The sequence below is a fragment of the Oenanthe melanoleuca genome, chromosome Z, assembly GCF_029582105.1.
Source record: "Oenanthe melanoleuca isolate GR-GAL-2019-014 chromosome Z, OMel1.0, whole genome shotgun sequence".
NCBI classification, from domain to species: domain Eukaryota; kingdom Metazoa; phylum Chordata; class Aves; order Passeriformes; family Muscicapidae; genus Oenanthe; species Oenanthe melanoleuca.
Window position 1 is genome coordinate 4,665,708 of NC_079362.1, and position 18,981 is coordinate 4,684,688.

An 18,981-nucleotide genomic window follows, 5' to 3' on the forward strand; every position below is an offset into this window, starting at 1 on the left:
CCGATGAGGAGTGGGACAGCCAGAGCATCCTGTGCAGATACAGGCCTGCAGCTGTGACTCGAGAGCGTTTTGGTTCCTGCCCAGTGCAGCAGGGGCATCTCCTGTGTGCCTGCTGCTCCTTCCCTGTGCCCATGGATAGTAGGTACAGGGTTCTGCAAGGGGAATGGGACGGGGAGGGGGAATGTCTGCTGGCAATAGAGTGCAGTGGAAAATATTGGAAAAATGTTTGACTGTAACAAATTGTGTACTTCTTAAGCTTTACCAGGCAGTGCTTAGTCCTGTATTCCCCCATTGCAGTGATTATTGTGTGCAAGAGGCTTTGTCTTGAGAATAAAGAGAGTGGTCATGTTAAGAAGGTAGCTGGAATGAATTCAACAGGATGAAAGTGATTTTAGGAGGCTCTTGACCACCAAAGGAGAATTTGAGGAACGGGATGTTCCCCAAACCACTGTGTCAGGGACCAGAGTCGTGGCTGAGGCCCTGCCATATTTGATCCATGTTTGAGCAGGTCGACAAGGCAATGAAGAAAACTGTATTGTTTAACAGGTGGGACCATGACCCTTGAAAGGGAAACAATGTATTGGTGAATCAGTGGGCATTTCACCTTTGGGAAAGGAACAATGCCTGATGGAGTCATAGCTGGCATGGAGTCAGTGTCATGAGCCATCGTGGCCTCATCTCACGCGATGGCCATGTGTGAGCTGAGCTGTGACTGGGAAAATTCCAGTGCTGAGCAGGAGATAGAAGGCCTGGTTCGGGGGTGGAGGGGTGAGAAGTACAAGATGCACACTGGTTGGATCCAGGAGATGTCCTGAAAGTTCACTGCATACCCGGCAGGTCCTGCCAGTTTGACTGCTCCCAAAGTGGAATAATGGCAGAGATGTACATACACAGGAGCCCTGGGCATGTCCAATAAATGTGCAAATATGTGGAGACATTTGTTAGGAAATATTTCAGCTGTTATGCCAACAGTGCCTTCTCTCCTAGTTCTGTGCAATGCTTTGGGCCATTTTCTTGCTCAGGTTTCCTTTACTTTGTTCTTATTTGAATGTTCAGTTCAGGTACAGGCTGTAGGTGCTTGGGGCACTCTTGGAGTTATTCTTGGATCCCTTGAACGACATCCCTTGGATCCCTTGGTGGGTTTGGCCCACCCAGGGAATTTGTACTGCTTTGGGACAGGAAATCTTCCCATGCTATTTTGTGTTTTCTGTAGGGATGGTTGGGCTGCTTTGCATTAATTCAGGGAGCAATGCAGAACGTTTGCTTTGTGATGTCAGGGCAGGGTTGCCACGTTGTTGTGGTGACATCAGAAGCTGCCTTGGTGCACAAAGGGCCCCAGTGCCAGAGCCACCCTTGGGTGTGCTCAGCGCAGGAACATCCCACGGTTTGTCAGTGGGCAGCTGCACAATGACAAGAGCCTTGTTTTCTTTTTTGTTCCAAACTTGGAAAAAAGTGCAACAATAATGGAGGATATCGTTGCTGCAATTTGTGCCGTTTATGGCGTTGGTTATTCCAGCTATTACCTGACTAACCTGGGACGTAAGTAGAGATTTTCCTTGGTTGTAACCTAACCTGGCTTTTGTATGTCTTCCTGCTCTTTCTTAATGACTGGCTTGATTTGAAAACAAAGAGCATTAGGATGCCACTGGTTTGGTAAAGCTCCTGTCAACACATTCCACTCAAAAGGGGGTGTCTGTTGCCACGGGTCTGTGGACAGCATTTGCAAGGGAACTTGCAGGGGTTTCATTCCCTCCACGGGAGAGTCTGTGGCAGCAGAGTCTGACATTTCCTCACTTTGCTGGGCCAAGCAGGGCAATTTTGAAAACGCAGACTGGGAGACCTTCTCAGAAGGCCTTTTAAAATTTCTGCAGTTCTTACAAGAATTCAGAGAAAGCTTCTTTTTCCTAAATTTTATCATGAAAACGTTTGACTGTCTAACTTGACCCTTTACTAAGTTCTAAGTGGAAACACTAAAATAGTGTTTCCCTTTACAATGAAAAACTGCAAAGCAGTGAGTTTTTGATCTTGAACCCTGGAGCTGCTGCTGTGCTATATCACTGCCAAAAGAACTTCCACAGCTCAGAGGGATTTTGGGGAAGATTTTCTGGGCAACTCTTTTCAGCAAGTTAATGAGAATTAGTGCATGCAACTAATTTAAAAAAGAAGTACCAGAAGGGTGGATAAAAAAGCTGCTTTATGTGTAGGGCAGAAAAGAAGCATTGAGTGCTTAAAGAACTATTTGCAATATATTGATTAAATTTGTATTAATTTGCTGGCAAAACACTCCAAGGCATAGACACAGCTGAGAATATCGACCTGTTCTCTTGCTGGCAGTGTGAAAGAGCTGTGTCTCCTGGACCCCTGTTGTGAAACAGAAAATGCTCTCTGTTTGGGTTGACTTGTTTTGTGGGATTCATCAGTCCAGGCAGTTGTCTCAAAAAATCTGCTTAATTTTCCTTGCCCAATACAGGTCACCTGAGACGTGTGCTCAGAACTGCCATAAAAGAGGTGAGTGAGAAAGGAATATTTAATGTTGCAGAAGTTTAAGAAATGAGGTAAAGGTAGTGAGCTTGGCCTGTGGCAGGAGAGTGTGGAGGATGGGCTGGGTAGGATAAAAGAAAATCCATTTCCATGTCTCAGGCATCAATGGAAAAGCCATGGTTGGCTATGACCTAATTTTTTATTTCAGAGCTTTAAAGAACACAATGCTCACTTTTCAGAGAGAACGTTGCTTGCAGATTATACAAAATAGGGTGGAATATTGCATTCAGAGCCATATCCAGATCTGTCAAATTAAGCCATTATAATTTAGATGGAGATCCTTATAATTCCATTCCTATGACAGATCATGATTTCGCTGTAGGAGAGCAGACTATAAAGCTCAATAGAAATAAGGCTATAAATGATAGGTAATAACCTGTCCTTCATGCTTCTCTCTGACCACAGAGTCAAGAAGCAGCAGAAGACTCTCCTCTGGCTCTCGCAACTACTGGAGTGGAGGCCAAATATAAGCAAAATGACCGCAGGACACCAGCTCTGGTCACACCACAGTCTGAATATTCCGAGGCGGTAAGTGCCACTTCTTGCTGGCTCAGACTTTAGTACAAGACAGAGCTGCAAGTTCTTGAGCAGTCAGCACTTGCTATTGGTGGCTGAGGATGCTGAGTGCTGGAGTCCTGTCAGGACAAAGCTATTCCCACCAGCCTGTGAGAGCTTGATAATGGGCTTTGATCTGGCATGGTTTGGTCCCAGCTTGCAGGGCTTCTTATAGAGGCCAGCCTGAAGCATGAAGGATACTAACCCCCAGGGGGGATCATGTCAAATACCTGGAGCTCAGCCTTGTAGGATACATATGGGGCACTGTAGTCTGGAGGGACCTGTCCCACTCCACACACTGGCCAAGGAGGTACAGGCACGAAAATGTTGATCTGATCACAGAGGCTCTTTGGGGTGCTTTGTCCACACAAGATTCTTGGGTGTATTTACCTGACCATATTTAAGAGGCACATTGTGGATTTGCAACCTGAAGAGAGGGATTTGATGCCTGTATTGCCAGGTTATTCTTTTGCCTCTTCAGGAAGAGCAGTCAGTAGGCGAGTGCAGTCTGAGTGCACCTGTGTTTTGTTAAGCTGCAAAGAGATGATTGTGCTGTCCATGAATACCTGTGGGCCTAGGGATGTCCTGTGTGCCAAATGACAAAAATTGCATAGTTCTGGACCCATTTCTGAGGAAAAACCCAGAGGCTACATGTGTCTCTTGACATTTTCTATTGTGTGGTCTGCCTTGATAACTCTGCTTGAAAATGCTATTGTCGCTGGCAGAGTGGGAAGAGATGAAAAACTTGGACTGCTGTGTTGTTTTGCCTGATAAGCACAGGAAAGGCATCTTCAAATTCTGGATGCTGTATCTTTCATCAAATCTGCAACTCAGAAAAAGCAGCCAGGTTTGCTGGTCAACAACAGCTGAATATGAGGCAGTGTGTGCCCAGGTGTCCAAGAAGGCCAAGGGCATCCTGGCGTGTGTCAGCAATAGTGGGGCAGCAGGAGCAGGGCAGTGAGCTGTGCCCTGTGCTGGGCACCGCTGCGGCCGCAGCTCGAGTGCTGTGTCCTGTTCTGGGCTCCTCTGGAGCAGAAAAACATGGAGTGTCTGGAGCATGTCTGGAAAAGGGTAAGGGAGCTGGGGAGGGGTCGGAGTACAAGCCCAGTGAAAAATGTGCTAAGGGAGCTTTTGTCTGGAGGAAAGGGAGGCTAATGATGGACATTCCAAGGACAATTCCATAAATGCCTACATGACAGTCCAAAACATAAGGGCTCTTCCATGTGAAGCATCCCCTCACTGCATCCAGATGCGTTAGACACTAGAGTAGGTGACGATTTGATTTTTTGGTTTTTTGGTGTGCTGGTCTGCTAAGAGGAGAAACCCTGCTCATTTTGTCTTTCTGCAGCAAGCAATGGTGCTTTTCCTCAAGATTTGCTTTTTCTGCACATTATGCAATACTGATAGTGTTTTAGTTTTCCAGGACTGCAGCAGTCACAGCTGATTATTCCCTGATTTTCCATTTCAAAGCTTTAAAAAACCCAGAGCTCAGTTTTCAGAGGGAACCTTGCTTGCTGGTAGTAGCCAGGGTGGAATATTGATTTCAGAACCACATGCCATTCTGTTGAATCAGCCCATTTTATCTTAGTTGGACTGACTTAGAATCCCATTGCTGTGACACTTTATAATTTTGCCTTAGTAGATCAGGTTGTACAGTTGAATAGAAATAAGGGTATAAATGATAGGTAACGGCCTGACCCTCATGCTTTTCTCTGTCCACAGGGCCCTGAACCAACAGAAGACTATCCACTGACTCCCTCAGCTCCTGGAGAAGATGCCAAGGAAGAAGAAATTGACCAGAAGTCTTCAGCTGTGGTCACACCACAGGCTGAATATTCTGAGCAGGCAAGCACCAGTTCTGGCTGGCGATGCCCTTAGTACAAGACAGAGCTGCAAGTTCTTGAGCAGTCAGCACTTGCTATTGGTGGCTGAGGATGCTGAGTGCTGGAGTCCTGTCAGGACAAAGCTATTCCCACCAGCCTGTGAGAGCTTGATAATGGGCTTTGATCTGGCATGATCTGGACCCAGCTTGCCGGGCTTCTTATAGAGGCCAGCATGAAGCATGAAATATACTAACCCCCAGGAGGGATCATGTCAAAGACCTGGAGCTCAGCCTTGTAGGATAGATAGGGTACACTGTGGTCTGGAGAAAACTTTCCGCCTCCACAGATTGGCCAAGGAGCTACAATCACAAAAAGGTTGATCTGATCATGCAGGCGCTTTGGGATGCTTTGTCCTCATGAGCTTCTTGGGCATGTTTACCTTGGAGTATTTCAGACACATATTGCGGAGTTGCAGCTTGAAGTGAGAGATTTGGTGTCTTTCTTGCCAGGTTTTTTTTTTTTTCCTCTTCAGGAAGAGCAGTCAGTAGGTGAGAGCAGTCTGAGTGCACCTGTGTTTTGATAAGCTGCAAAGAGATGATTGTGCTGTCCATGAATCCCTGTGGGCCTAGGGATGTCCTGTGTGCCAAATGACAAAAACTGTATAGTTCTGGACCCATTTCTGAGGCAAAACCCAGAGGCTGCATGTGTCTCTTGACATTTTCTATTGTGTGGTCTGCCTTGATAACTTCGTTTGATAATGCCATTGTAGTCTGGAGAGGGGGAAAAGCTGAAAGACTTGGACTATTGTTTTGTGTATCTAAGCAGAGAGACATCATGAAATTCTCAGTTTTATTATAAGTCACATGTGCAACATTGTGACTGCTGTGCTGCCTGGGAGAAAAGGAGCCAGGGGTGCCAGACCAGAGCAGCTGAACATGAGGCAGCATGTGCCCAGGGGGCCAAGAAGGCCAAGGCCATCCTGGCCTGTGTCAGCAATAGTGGGGCAGCAGGAGCAGGGCAGTGAGCTGTGCCCTGTGCTGGGCACCGCTGCGGCCGCTGCTCGAGTGCTGTGTCCAGTTGTGGCCCCTCTGGAGCACAAAAACATGGAGAGGCTGGAGCGTGTCTAGAGAAAGTCAAGGGAGCTGGGAATGGGTGGGAGCACAAGCCTAATGAGGATGAGTTGAGGGAATTTTAGTCTGGGGAAAGGAAATCTCATGGAGGAGTTTCTAGGCACACATCCATAAATGCCTACGTGAGAGTTTTCCCCACAAGTGCTGTTTCATTCCAAGTATCCCCTCATTGCAACCAGGTGCTTTAGACACTCTACTAGGTGACACTTTGATCCTTTGGTTTCTTGGGTTGTTGGTTTGCCAGGAGGAGCAGCTGTGCTCATTTTGTCTTTGTATAGCAAGCAAAGGTGCTTTGGCTCAAGATTTCCTTTTCTGGCATATTATGAGATTCTGATAGTGTTTTAGTTTTCCACGCCTGTAGAAGCCACAGATGGCTATTCCCTAATTTTTCATTTCGAGGCTTTAAGGCACTCGGACCTCAGTTTTTTAAGAGAAGGTTGGTTCCTGATAGTAGCCAGGGTGGAATGTTGAATTTGAATCAACATGTAGTTCTGTTTAATCAGCCCTCATAATTTTGTCAAAGTGACATAGAATCCTGTTGCTGTGACACTTTATGAATTTTCCATAGTAGAGCAGGTTGTAGAGCAGAATATAAAAAAGGGTATAATAAGATGATAAGTAATGGCCACTTTGTCATGCTTCTCTCTGTCCACAGATTTCAGAACCAACACAAGACTATCCGCTGACTCCCTCAGTTCCTGGAGAAGAGGCCAAAGAGGAGGAAACTGAGGGCAAGTCTTCAGCTGTGGAGACACCACGGTCTGAATATCCTGAGGCGGTAAGTGCCAGTCCTTGCTGGTGTTGTATGTAGTACAAGACAGAGCTGCAAGTTCCTAAGCAATCAGCACTTGCTGTTGGTGGCTGAGGATGCTGAGTACTGGAGTCCTGTCAGGACCCAGAAATTCCCACCAGCCTGTGAGAGCTTGATAATGGGCTTTGATCTGGCATTATCTGGTCCCAGCTTACAGGAATTCAGATAGAGAACAGCATGAAGCATGAAGGATACCAAGCCCCAGGAGGGATCATGTCAAAGACCTGGAGCTCATCCTTGTTGGATGCATGGCGGGCACTGTGGTCTGGAGGGACCTGTCCCACACCACAGACTGGCCAAGAAGCTACAGGCACAAAACGGTTGATCTGATCACAGAGGCTCTTTGGGATGCTTTGTCCTCACGAACTTCTTGTGTACGTTTACCTTGGAGTATTTCAGAGACACATTGTGGAGTTGCAGCTTGAAGTGAGAGATTTGGTGCCTTTCTAACCAGGTAGTTCTTTTGCCTCTTCAGGAAGACCGGTCCGTAGCAGAGTGCAATCTGAGTGCACCTGTGTTTTGATAAGCTGCAAAGAGTTAATTTTGTTGTCCATGAATCCCTGTGGGCCTAGAGACTTCCCGTGTGGCAAAAGTCAAATTTTGCCATAGTTCTGGACCCATTTCTGAGGCAAAACCCAGAGGCTACATGTATCTCTTGACATTTTCTGTTATGTGGTCTGCCTTGATAACTCCGCTTGGAAATGCTATTGGAACCTGGAGAGGGGGAATAGCTCAAAGACTTGGACTCTTGTTTTTTGTAGCTAAGAAGAGGAAAGATATCATAAATATCTAGATGCTTTATTTCAAGTCAGATGTGCAAGTTCGTGCCTGGTGTGTTCCCTGGGAGAAAAGGAGCCAGGGTAGCTGTCAACAGCAGCTGAACATGAGGCAGTGTGTGCCCAGGTGGCCAAGAAGGCCAAGGGCATCCTGGCGTGTGTCAGCAATAGTGGGGCAGCAGGAGCAGGGCAGTGAGCTGTGCCCTGTGCTGGGCACCGCTGCGGCCGCAGCTCGAGTGCTGTGTCCAGTTGTGAGTTTTTCTGGAATAGAAGGTCATTGAGGGACTGGATTGTGTCTAAAGAAATGCAAGGGAGCGGGGAAGAGGTGGGAACACAAGCCCAATGAGGATGAGTTGAGGGAGGATTCGCCGGGGAAAACAAGTCTCTTGATGGACCATCCAGGCACACTTCCATAAATGCCTACATGACAGTCCTCCACATAAAGGGCCGTTCCATGCCACACATTCCCTCATTGCATCCAGATGCTTTAGACACTGGAGTACGTGACACTTTCACACTTTGTTTTTTTGGGTTGCTGGTTTACCAGAAGGAGAAGCCATGCTCATTTTCTCTTTATACAGCATGCAATGCTGCTTTGACTTAAGATTTCCATTTCCAGCATATTGTGAGATTCTGACAGTGTATTAGTTTTCCATGTCTGCAGCAGCCACAGCTGGTTATTCCCTAATTTTCCATTTCAGAGCTTTAAAACACTCAGAGCTCAGTTTTCAGAGAGAAGGTTGCTTGCTGATAGTAGCCAGAGTGGAATGCTGAATTCGAAGCCACATGCAGTTCTGTTAAATCAGCCCTCATATTTTTTTTGGAGTGACTTAGAATCCCATTGCTGTGATATTTTATGATATTTCCTTAGTAGAGCAGGTTAGAAATGAGGGTATACATGATAAATAAGGGCCTCTTTGTCATGCTTCTCTCTGTCCACAGACTCCAGAGCCAACAGAAGACTATCCGCTGACTCTCTCAGCTCTTGGACAAGAGGCCAAAGAGGAGGAAACTGAGCGCAAGTCTTCAGCTGTGGTGACACCACAGTCTGAATATTCCAAGGCGGTAAGTGCCAGTCCTTGCTGGCTCTGTCTTTAGTACAAGACTGAGCTGCAAGTGCTTGAGTAGCCAGACCTTGCTTTTGGTGGCTGAGGGTGCTGATGCTGGAGTCCTGTCAGGATGTAGCAATTCCCACCAGCCTGTGGGAGCTTGATAATGGGCTTTGATCTGGCATGGTTTGGTCCCAGCTTACAGGGATTCAGATAGAGGTCAGCATGAAGCATGACATATACCCAGCCCCAGGAGCGATCATGTCAAAGACCTGGTACTCAGCCTTGTAGGATACATAGAGGACACTGTGGTCTGGAGAGAACTGTCCCACTCCACAGACTGGCCAAGGAGCTACAGGCACAAAAATATTTGATCTGATCACAGAGGCTCTTTGGGGTGCTTTGTTCTCACGAGCTCCTTGGGTGAGTTTACCTGGGAGTATTTAAGAGGTACATTGAGGATTTGCAACCTGAAGAGAGGGATTTTGTGCATTTATTGCCAGGTTGTTCTTTTTCCTCTTTAGGCAGAAAGGTCAGTAGCAGAGTGCAGTCTGAGTGCACCTGTGTTTTGTTAAGCTGCAAAGAGATGATTGTGTTGTCCATGAATCGCTGTGGGCCTAGTGATGTCCTATGTTGTAAAAGACAAAATTTGCTTACTTTTGGACCCATTTCTGAGGCAAAATCCAGAGGCTATGCATGTCTCTTTACACTATCTCTTTTGTGGTCTGACTTGATAACTCCATTGGAGAATGCCATTAGAGTCTGGAAAAGGGAAATCCTGAAAAACTTGGACTGCTGTTTTGTGTATCTAAAAAGAGGAAAGACATCATAGATTCTCGATGATTTATTCTAAGTAAATGTTCAACTTTGTGCCTGCGGTGCTACCTAGGAGAAAAGGAGCAAGCGTTGCTGGTCAAGTGAAGCTGAACATGAGGCATCGTGTGCCCAGGTGGCCAAGAAGGCCAAGGGCATCCTGGCGTGTGTCAGCAATAGTGGGGCAGCAGGAGCAGGGCAGTGAGCTGTGCCCTGTGCTGGGCACCGCTGCGGCCGCTGCTCGAGTGCTGTGTCCAGTTCTGGCCCCTCTGGAGCACAAAACATGGAGAGGCTGGAGCGTGTCTAGAGAAAGTCAAGGGAGCTGGGAATGGGTGGGAGCACAAGCATAATGAGGATGAGTTGAGGGAACTTTAGTCTGGGGAAAGGAAATCTCATGGAGGAGTTTCTAGGCACACATCCATAAATGCCTACGTGAGAGTTTTCCCCACAAGTGCTGTTTCATTCCAAGTATCCCCTCATTGCAACCAGGTGCTTTAGACACTCTACAAGGTGACACTTTGATCCTTTGGTTTCTTGGGTTGTTGGTTTGCCAGGAGGAGAAGCTGTGCTCATTTTGTCTTTGTATAGCAAGCAAAGGTGCTTTGGCTCAAGATTTCCTTTTCTGGCATATTATGAGATTCTGATAGCGTTTTGTTTTCCACACCTGTAGAAGCCACAGATGGCTATTACCCGATTTTCCATTTCGCGGCTTTAAGACACTCAGAGCTCAGTTTTCAGACAGAAGGTTGCTAGCTGATGGTAGCCGGAGTAGAATGTTGTATTTGAAGCCACATGCAGTTCTGTTTAATCAGCCCTCAAAATTTTGTCAGAGTGACTTGGAATCCCATTGCTGTGACCGTTTATGATATTTCCTTAGTAGAGCAGGTTGTAGAGCAGTATAAAAATAAGGGTATAAATGATAGGTAATGGCCTCTTCATCATGCTTCTCTCTGTCCACAGAGTCCAGAACCTACAGAAGACTATCCACTGACTCCCTCAGCTCCTGGAGAAGAGGCCAAAGAGGAGGAAATTGAGCACAAGTCTTCAGCTGTGGAGACACCACAGTCTGAATATCCTGAGGCGGTAAGTGCCAGTCCTTGCTGGTGCTGTCTGTAGTACAAGACAGAGCTGCAAGATCTTGAGCAGTCAGCACTTGCTGTTGGTGGCTGAAGATACTGAGTGCTAGATTCCTGTCAGGGCCTAGCAATTCTGACCAGCCCGTGAGAGCTTGATAATGGGGTTTGATCTGGCATGGTTTGGCCCCAGCCTGCAGAACTTCTTATAGAGGCCAGCATGAAGCATGAAGGATACTAAGCCCGCCAGGAGGGATCATGTCAAAAACCTGGAGCTCAGCCTTGTTGGATACATAGGGTACACTGTGGTCTGGAGAAAACTTTCCGCCTCCACAGATTGGCCATGGAGCTACAATCACAAAAAGGTTGATCTGATCATGCAGGCGCTTTGGGATGCTTTGTCCTCATGAGCCTCATGGGTGTGTTTACCTTGGAGTATTTCAGAGACATATTGTGGAGTTGCAGCTTGAAGTGAGATATTTGGTGCCTTTCCTGCCAGGTCGTTCTTTTGCATCTTCAGGCAGAGTGGTCAGTAGCAGAGTGCAGTCTGAGTGCACCTGTGTTTTGATAAGCTGCAAAGAGTCAATTGTGTTGTCCATCAATCCCCATGGGCCTAGGGATGTCCTGTGTGCCAAATGACAAAATTGGCATAGTTCTGGACCCATTTCTGAGGCAAAACCCAGAGGCTACATGTCTCTGTTGACACTTTCTATTTTGTAGTTGCCTTGATAAATTTATTTGATAATACCATTTGCATGTGAGGTGGGGGGAAAGCTGAAAGACTTGGACTATTGTTTTGTGTATCTAAGAAGAGGAAAGACATCGTGGAATTCTCAAAGTTTTATTATAAGTCAGATGTGCAATTTTGTGCCTGGGTGCTGCCTGGGAGAAAAGGAGCCAGGGGTTGCTGGTCAACAACAGATGAACACGAGGCAGTGTGTGCCCAGAAAGGCAAGAAGAAGGCCAAGGGCATGCTGGTGTTTTTCAGCAATACTGGGGCAGGAGGAGCAGGGCAGTGAGCTATGCCCGGTGCTGGGCACCGCTGCGGCTGCTGCTCTTGTGCTGTGTCCTGTTTTGGCCCCTCTGGAGCAGAAAAACATGGAGGAGCTGTAGTGTGTCCAGAGAAGGGCAAGTAAGCTGGGGAGGGCTGGGAGCAAAAGCCCAAATTGTATGTGCTGAGGGCGCTGCACTAATGGGGAAATGGAGGCTCATGATGGACCATCCAGGCACACTTCCATAAATTCCTACATGACAGTCCTCCCCATGAGGAGCATTCCATGCCAAGTGTCCCCTCACTGCATCCAGATGCTTTAGACACTGGTGTATATGATATTTTGATCCTTTGCTTTCTTGGGTATTGGGTTTGCCAGGAGGAGAAGCCCTGCTCATTTTGTCTCTATACAGCAAGCAGTGGTTCTTGGCTTAAATTTCCTTTTCCAGAATGTTATGAGATTCTGATAGTGTGTTAGTTTTCCATGGCTGCTGCAGATAGAGCTGGTTATTCCCTAATTTTCCATTTCAGAGCTTTAAAGAAACCAGACCTCAATTTTTTGAAAGAAGGTTGCTTGCTGATAGTAGCCAGGGTGGAATGTTGAATTCGAATCCACATACAGTTTTGTTGAATCAGCCCTCATAATTTTGTCAGAGTGACTTAGAATCTCATTGCTGTGACCGTTTATGAATTTTCCATAGTAGGAGGTTGTAGAGCAGAATATAAAAAAGGGTAAGTAATGATGATGATAAGCAATGGCCACTTTGTCATGCTGCTCTCTATCCACAGAGTCCAGAACCAACACAAGACTATCCACTGACTCCCTCAGCTCCTGGAGAAGAGGCCAAAGAGGAGGAAATTGAGCGCAAGTCTTCAGCTGTGGAGACACCACAGTCTGAATATCCTGAGGCGGTAAGTGCCAGTCCTTGGTGGTGCTGTCTGTAGTACAAGACAGAGCTGCAAGTTCCTGAGCAGCCAGCACTTGCTGTTGGTGGCTGAGGATGCTGAGTGCTGGAGTCCTGTCAGGACCTAGCAGTTTCCACCAGCCTGTGAGAGCTTGATAATGGGCTTTGATCTAGCATGATTTGGCCTCGAATTGCTGGGATACAGGTTGAGGCCAGCCTGAAGCATGAAGGATATCAAGCCCCAGGAGGGATCATGTCAAAGACTTTGGGCCCAGCCTTTTTGGATACATAGAGGGACACTGTGGTCTAGAGAGACCTGTCCCACTCCACAGACTGGCCAAGAATCTACTAGCTTAAAATGGTAGAACTGAACACAGGCACTTTGGGGTGCTTTATCCTCTCAAGATTCTTGGCTGTAATTACCTGGCCGAATTTTAGAGACACATTGTGGAGTTGAAGCTTCACCTCAGAGATTTCATGCCTTTGATGTCAGGTTGTTCTTTTGCTTCTTCAGGAAGAGCAGTCAGTACCATAGTGCTGTCTGAGTGCACCTGTGTTTTGATAAGCTGCAAAGAGATGATTGTGTTGTCCATGAATACCTGTGGGCCTAGGGATGTCTTCTGTGCCAAATGGCGAAAACTGCATAGTTCTGGACCCATTTCTGAGGCAAAACCCAGAGGATGCATGTGTGTCTTGACACTTTCTATTGTGTAGTCTGCCTTGATAACTCTGCTTGAAAATGCCATTGGGGCCTGGAGAGAGGGAAATGTTGAAAGATTTGGACTGCTTATTTGTGTATCTAAGCAGAGGAAAGACATTGTGTAATGTCTTCAGGCCAAAGAGGAGGAAATTGAGCGCATGTCTTCAGCTGTGGAGACACCACAGTCTGAATATCCTGAGGTGGTAAGTGCCAGTCCTTGGTGGTGCTGTCTGTAGTAGAAGACAGAGCTGCAAGTTCCTGAGCAGCCAGCACTTGCTGTTGGTGGCTGAGGATGCTGAGTGCTGGAGTCCTGTCAGGACCCAGCAATTCTGACCAGCCCGTGAGAGCTTGATAATGGGCTTTGATCTGGCATGGTTTGACCCCAGGTTGCTGGGGTTCTGATAGAGGGCAACCCTAAGCCTGAAGCCTCCCCAGCCCCAGGAGGGATCTTGTCAAAGACCTGGAGCTCAGCCTTGTTGGATATGTAGGGGACACTGTGGTCGCACTCCACAGATTGGGTAAGTAGCTATAGGCACAAAACGGTTGATCTGACCACACAGGCTCTTTGGGGTTCTTTGTCCTTAGGAGCTTCTTGGGTGTGTTTACCTTGGAGTATTTGAGAGGCAGTATTGTGGAGTTGCACGCTGAAGTCAAAGATTTGTTGCTTTTAATGCTTGGTCGTTCTTTTGCCTCTTCAGGCAGCGATGTCAGTAGCAGAGTGCATTCTGAGTCTGCCTTTCTTTTGATAAGCTGCAAAGAGATGGTGTCTATGGTGTCCATGTGCTATCCATGAATCCCTGTGGGCCTAGGTGTGTCCTGTGTGCCAAATGGCGAAAACTGCATAGTTCTGGACCCATTTCTCAGGCAAAACCCAGAGGCTTCGTATGTCTCTTAGCACTTTCTATTGTGTGATCCTCCTTGATAACTCCATTTGAAAATATTGTTGGAGCCTGGAGAGGGGGAAAAGCTGAAAGACTTGGACTGCAATTTTGTGTAGCTAAGCACAGGAAAGACATTGTGGAATTTTAAATGTTTTATTCCTAGTCAAATGTGCAACTTTGTGCCTGAGGTGCTGCCTGGGAGAAAAGGAGCCAGGGGTGCTGGTCAACAGCAGCTGAACATGAGGCAGCGTGTGCCCAGGTGGCCAAGAAGGCCAAGGGCATCCTGGCGTGTGTCAGCAATAGTGGGGCAGCAGGAGCAGGGCAGTGAGCTGTGCCCTGTGCTGGGCACCGCTGCGGCCGCTGCTCGAGTGCTGTGTCCAGTTGTGGCCCCTGTGGAGCAGAAAGACATTGAGGGGCTGGAGCATGTCTGGAGAAGGGCAAGGGAGCTGGGAAGGGGTGTGTGCTTGTTTTGCATTTAGAGATGTTGTCTGAGGGGGTCTGAGAGGAGGAGCACGGGCACAGAAACAGAGGAAGTCTTTTTTTCCCTATAGGGGTTCCTCTGTAACCTGTAGGGACAGATCAGAGGGCTGATTTAGTAGTTGACAGCCCGGGTAGTTAATTGAAGAGTTATTTCGCTTTCATAAATTGCGGTGGTGTAGTTAATTGGCCTCTTTGCACTTCCGTCAAAGAATGATGTAACAGCTGGCTCAGGCCGGCCCGGCCCCGGCTGAGCCCGGTCCCCCTCGGCCTGGCTGGGCGGGGTGTGGGGGAGCCACCGAGGCCTCCCTCTCCCTGTTTTCAGCTGGGGAGCCCTGGTGGCTGGGCGGGGACGCCTTTTCTGAATTCCTGGTCCCCACCTCCCGGTGTGGCCATGGCTCAGACGGGGCTTCTGCTGCAGTTTTAGAAGCCACCAGGAGACAGACAGAGGCCCGAGCTGACCGCGCCGTGTGGAGAGGTGCAGCTGGGCTTTGCAGTTTTGTCCGGCCTCTTCCACATGGCCCGTGTGGCCCAAGAAGCTCTAGCACATTTCCCACATGGCATGGCCCTGCTCTCTTCACCTTTTAGGTGCAATTTTAACTTTTTTAATGCCTGAATACGACTACAGATTTTCTGAGCTCCCCTGAATGAGTGGAATAAAGCACGGAATCCACTGAGTCAGTAAAATGAACGCTAAGTTCCAGATGGGAAGAGATTGAAAAGATGCCATTGATAAGTGGCTAAAAAACCTTTTTTGTGGGCTGTGAGGGGACTGGATTACACTAAATTCCTTTAAACTGTGAGAACCTACTTGGGGGAGGTTAAAGTGCTTGAGGAAAAATATTTTTTGCTCTGAGGGAATGGGGCACTCTGTTTTGGGACTGGAAATATGGACAGAGACATTTAATAGAAAAAGAGATGAAGAGAATTTTTTCTTTGAGCAGCTTGTCTTTAAAAGTAATACCCCCATGTGTGTTGCATAATCCATAACACAGCTCTGAAAGACTGTGAAGATGGGAGGAAGTCCCACAGTTTGCAATTTTCTCCACTGGCAGACACAAAATATGAAAGTGAAGATATCCCCTAGGTCTAAACCAAAAAACGAACTTTTCTCTGTAGAGTGAACTGAAATGATTTTTTAAGTGGATAACTGACTAAAGTGTTCCCTGTATTTTGTTGTTGAGAAATGTGGAACGTGAGGGAGAAGGGAAGACGAAATGATCTGGAAATAATGTTCTGAAATTCTTTTTTTTTTTCCCTGTGTTATTAACAAATTTCTTCTTATGCCATTTTAAGTTTTAGACTTGCCTTGTTTTTGCTCCTAAACCCTATCTCTAAAAGTAATTGAATATATTAGAACTGGTAAACCCAAATCAAGCCTTAACAACGTGGGAGCACAAGTCCAGTAGGGATGTGCTGAGGGATCTTTAGCCTGGGGAAAGGGAGGCTCATGACGAACAATCCAGGCACACTTCCATAAGTGCTTACATGACAGTCCTCCCCACGAGGGTGGTTTCTATTCCAGGCATCTCCTCACTGCATCCAGATGCTTTAGACACTGGAGTAGGTAACATTTTGATCCTTTGGTTTCTTGGATTGTTGGTTTGCCAGGAGGAAAAGCCCTGCTCATTTTGTCTTTATACAGCATGCAATGGTGCTTTGGCTCAAGATTTCTTCTTCCAGCATATTATGAGATTCTGATAGTGTGTTAGTTTTTCACATCTTCAGAAGCCACAGCTAGTAACTCCCAGATTTTCCATTTCAGGACTATAAAGAAATCAGGGCTCAGTTTTCAGAGAGAAGGTGCTTGCTGATAGTAGCCAGGTTGGAATGTTGAATTCGAAGCCACATGCAGTTCTGTTAAATAAGCCCATATAATTTTGTCAGAGTGACTTAGAATCCCGTTGCTGTGACCGTTTATGAATTTTCCATAGTAGAGCAGGTTGTAGAGCAGAATATAAAAAAGGGTATACATGATAAGTAATGGCCACTTTGTCATGCTGCTCTCTGTCCACAGAGTCCAGAACCAACAGAAGATTATCCACTGACTCCGTCAGCTCCTGGAGAAGAGGCCAAAGAGGAGGAAATTGAGCGCATGTCTTCAGCTGTGGAGACACCACAGTCTGAATATCCTGAGGCGGTAAGTGCCAATCCTTGCTGAAACTCTCTGTAGTATGAGACAGAGCTGCAAGTTCCTGAGCAGTCAGCACTTGCTGTTGTTGGCTGAGGATGCTGAGGACTGGAGTCCTGCCAGGACCTAGTGATTCCCCCAGCCCATGAGAGCTTGATAAAGGGCTTTGATCTGGCATGATTTGGTCCCAGGTTGCTGGGCTTCTTATAGAGGACAGCATAAAGCATGAAGGATACCAAGCCCCCAGGAGGGATCATGTCAAAGACCTGGAGCTCAGCCTTATTGGATGCATAGGTGAAACTGTTGTTTGGAGAGACCTGTCCCACCCCGCAGACTGGCCAAGGAGCGACAGGCACAAAAAAGTTTGATCTGATCACAGAGGCACTTTGGGATGCTTTGTCCTCTCAAGATTCTTAGGTGTGTTTACCTGGGAGTATTTCAGAGACATATGGTTGAGTTAGAGCTTGAACTTAGATATTTGGTGCCTTAATTGCCAGGTCGTTCCTTTGCCTCTTCAGGCAAAGCGGTCAGTAGCAGAGTGCAGTCTGAGTGCACCTGTGTTTTGATAAGCTGCAAAGAGATGATTGTGTTGTCCATAAGTACCTGTGGGCCTGGGGATGTGCCATGCCAAATGACAAAATTGGCATAGTTCTGGACCCATTTCTGAGGCAAAACTGAGTGGCTACATGTGTCTCTTGACACTTTCTATTGTGTGGTCTGCCTTGATAACTCAATTTGATAGTGCCATTGGAACCTGGAGAGGGAGAAAAGCTGCAAGACTTGGCCTGCTGTTTTGTGTTGTTTAGTACAGGAATGACACCTTAAAATTTCAGATGCTGTATTTTAAGTCAAATGTGAACTTGGGCAATATCAGCAAGGGTTTCTGGTCAACAGCACCTGAACATGAGGCAGTGTGTGCCCAGGTGGCACTTTCTATTGTGTGGTTTGCCGTGAAGAAGGACAAGGGCATCCTGGCCTGTGTCAGCAATAGTGGGGCAGCAGGAGCAGGGCAGTGAGCTGTGCCCTGTGCTGGGCACCGCTGCGGCCGCTGCTCGAGTGCTGTGTCCAGTTGTGAGTTTTTCTGGAGTAGAAAGTCATTGAGTGGCTGGATCATGTCTAGAGAAAGGCAAGGGAGCTGGGGAAGGGTGGGAGCACAAGTCCAGTTAGGATGTGCTGAGGGATCTTCAGCCTGGGGAAAGGGAGACTCATGATGGACCATCCAGGCACACTTCCAAAATGCCTGTGTGACTGTCCTCCCCATGAGGATCATTTCCATGCCAAGCATACCCTCACTGCATCCAGATGCTTTAGACACTGGAGTAGGTGACACTTTGATCCTTTGGTTTCTTGGGTTGTTGGCTTGCCAGGAAGAGAAGCTCTGCTCATTTTGTCTTTATAAAATGAGCAATCAGCCCATATAATTTTGTTGGAGTGACTTAGAATCCCATTGCTGTGACCGTTTATGATTTTTCCTTAGTAGAGCAGGTTGTAGAGCTGAATATAAAAAAGGGTATTCATGATAGGTAATGGCCTCTTTGTCGTGCTTCTCTCTGTCCACAGAGTCCAGAACAAACAGAAGACTATCCACTGACTCCCTCAGCTCCAGGAGAAGAAGCCAAAGAGGAAGAAATTGAGCGCAAATCTTCAGCTGTGGAGACACCACAGTCTGAATACCCTGAGGCGGTAAGTGCCAGTCCTTGGTGGTGCTGTCTGTAGTACAAGACAGAGCTGCAAGATCTTGAGCAGCCAGCACTTGCTATTGGTGGCTGAGGATGCTGAGGACTGGAGTCCTGTCAGGACCCAGAAATTCCCCCCAGCCTGCGAGAGCTTGATAATTGCTTTTATCTGGCATGATTTGGCCCCAGGTTGCTGGGATTCTGAGAGTGAGCAACATTAAGTGTGAAGCCTCCCCAGCCCCAGGAGGGATCATGTTAAAGACCTGGAGCTCAGCCTTGTTGGATACATAGGGGACACTGTTTTATAGAGAGACCTATCCCACTTCACAGACTGGCCAAGAAGTTACAATCACAAAATAGTTGATCAGATCATGCAGGCTCTTTGGGATGCTTTGCCCTCACATGCTTCTTGGGTGTGTTTACCTGGGAGTATTTCAGAGACACATTGTGGAGTTGCAGCTTGAAGTGAGAGATTTGGTGCCTTTAATGCCAGGTTGCTCTTTTGCCTCTTCAGGCAGAGTGGTCAGTAGGCGAGTGCAGTCTGAGTGCAGCTGTGTTTTGAAAAGCTGCAAAGAGATGATTGTGTTGTCCATAAGTACCTGTGGGCCTGGGGATGTGCCATGCCAAATGACAAAATTGGCATAGTTCT

The 18,981-nt window shown here is 47.2% G+C and overlaps 1 protein-coding gene across 1 annotated transcript in view; it reads left to right on the forward strand.

The window, feature by feature from the left end:
• Positions 1-1,349: 1,349 nt before the first annotated feature.
• Positions 1,350-18,981, forward strand: part of LOC130264930 (myosin light chain kinase, smooth muscle-like) — a 56,938-nt gene continuing 39,306 nt past the window's right edge. The window contains exons 1-10 of the mRNA XM_056513600.1: positions 1,350-1,539; positions 2,471-2,508; positions 2,947-3,069; positions 4,819-4,941; positions 6,705-6,827; positions 8,579-8,701; positions 10,459-10,581; positions 12,352-12,474; positions 16,543-16,665; positions 18,217-18,339. Of these exons, the coding sequence (XP_056369575.1) occupies positions 1,464-1,539; positions 2,471-2,508; positions 2,947-3,069; positions 4,819-4,941; positions 6,705-6,827; positions 8,579-8,701; positions 10,459-10,581; positions 12,352-12,474; positions 16,543-16,665; positions 18,217-18,339 (1,098 nt within the window). The 5' untranslated portion in view covers positions 1,350-1,463. The remainder of the gene's footprint in view (positions 1,540-2,470; positions 2,509-2,946; positions 3,070-4,818; positions 4,942-6,704; positions 6,828-8,578; positions 8,702-10,458; positions 10,582-12,351; positions 12,475-16,542; positions 16,666-18,216; positions 18,340-18,981) is intronic.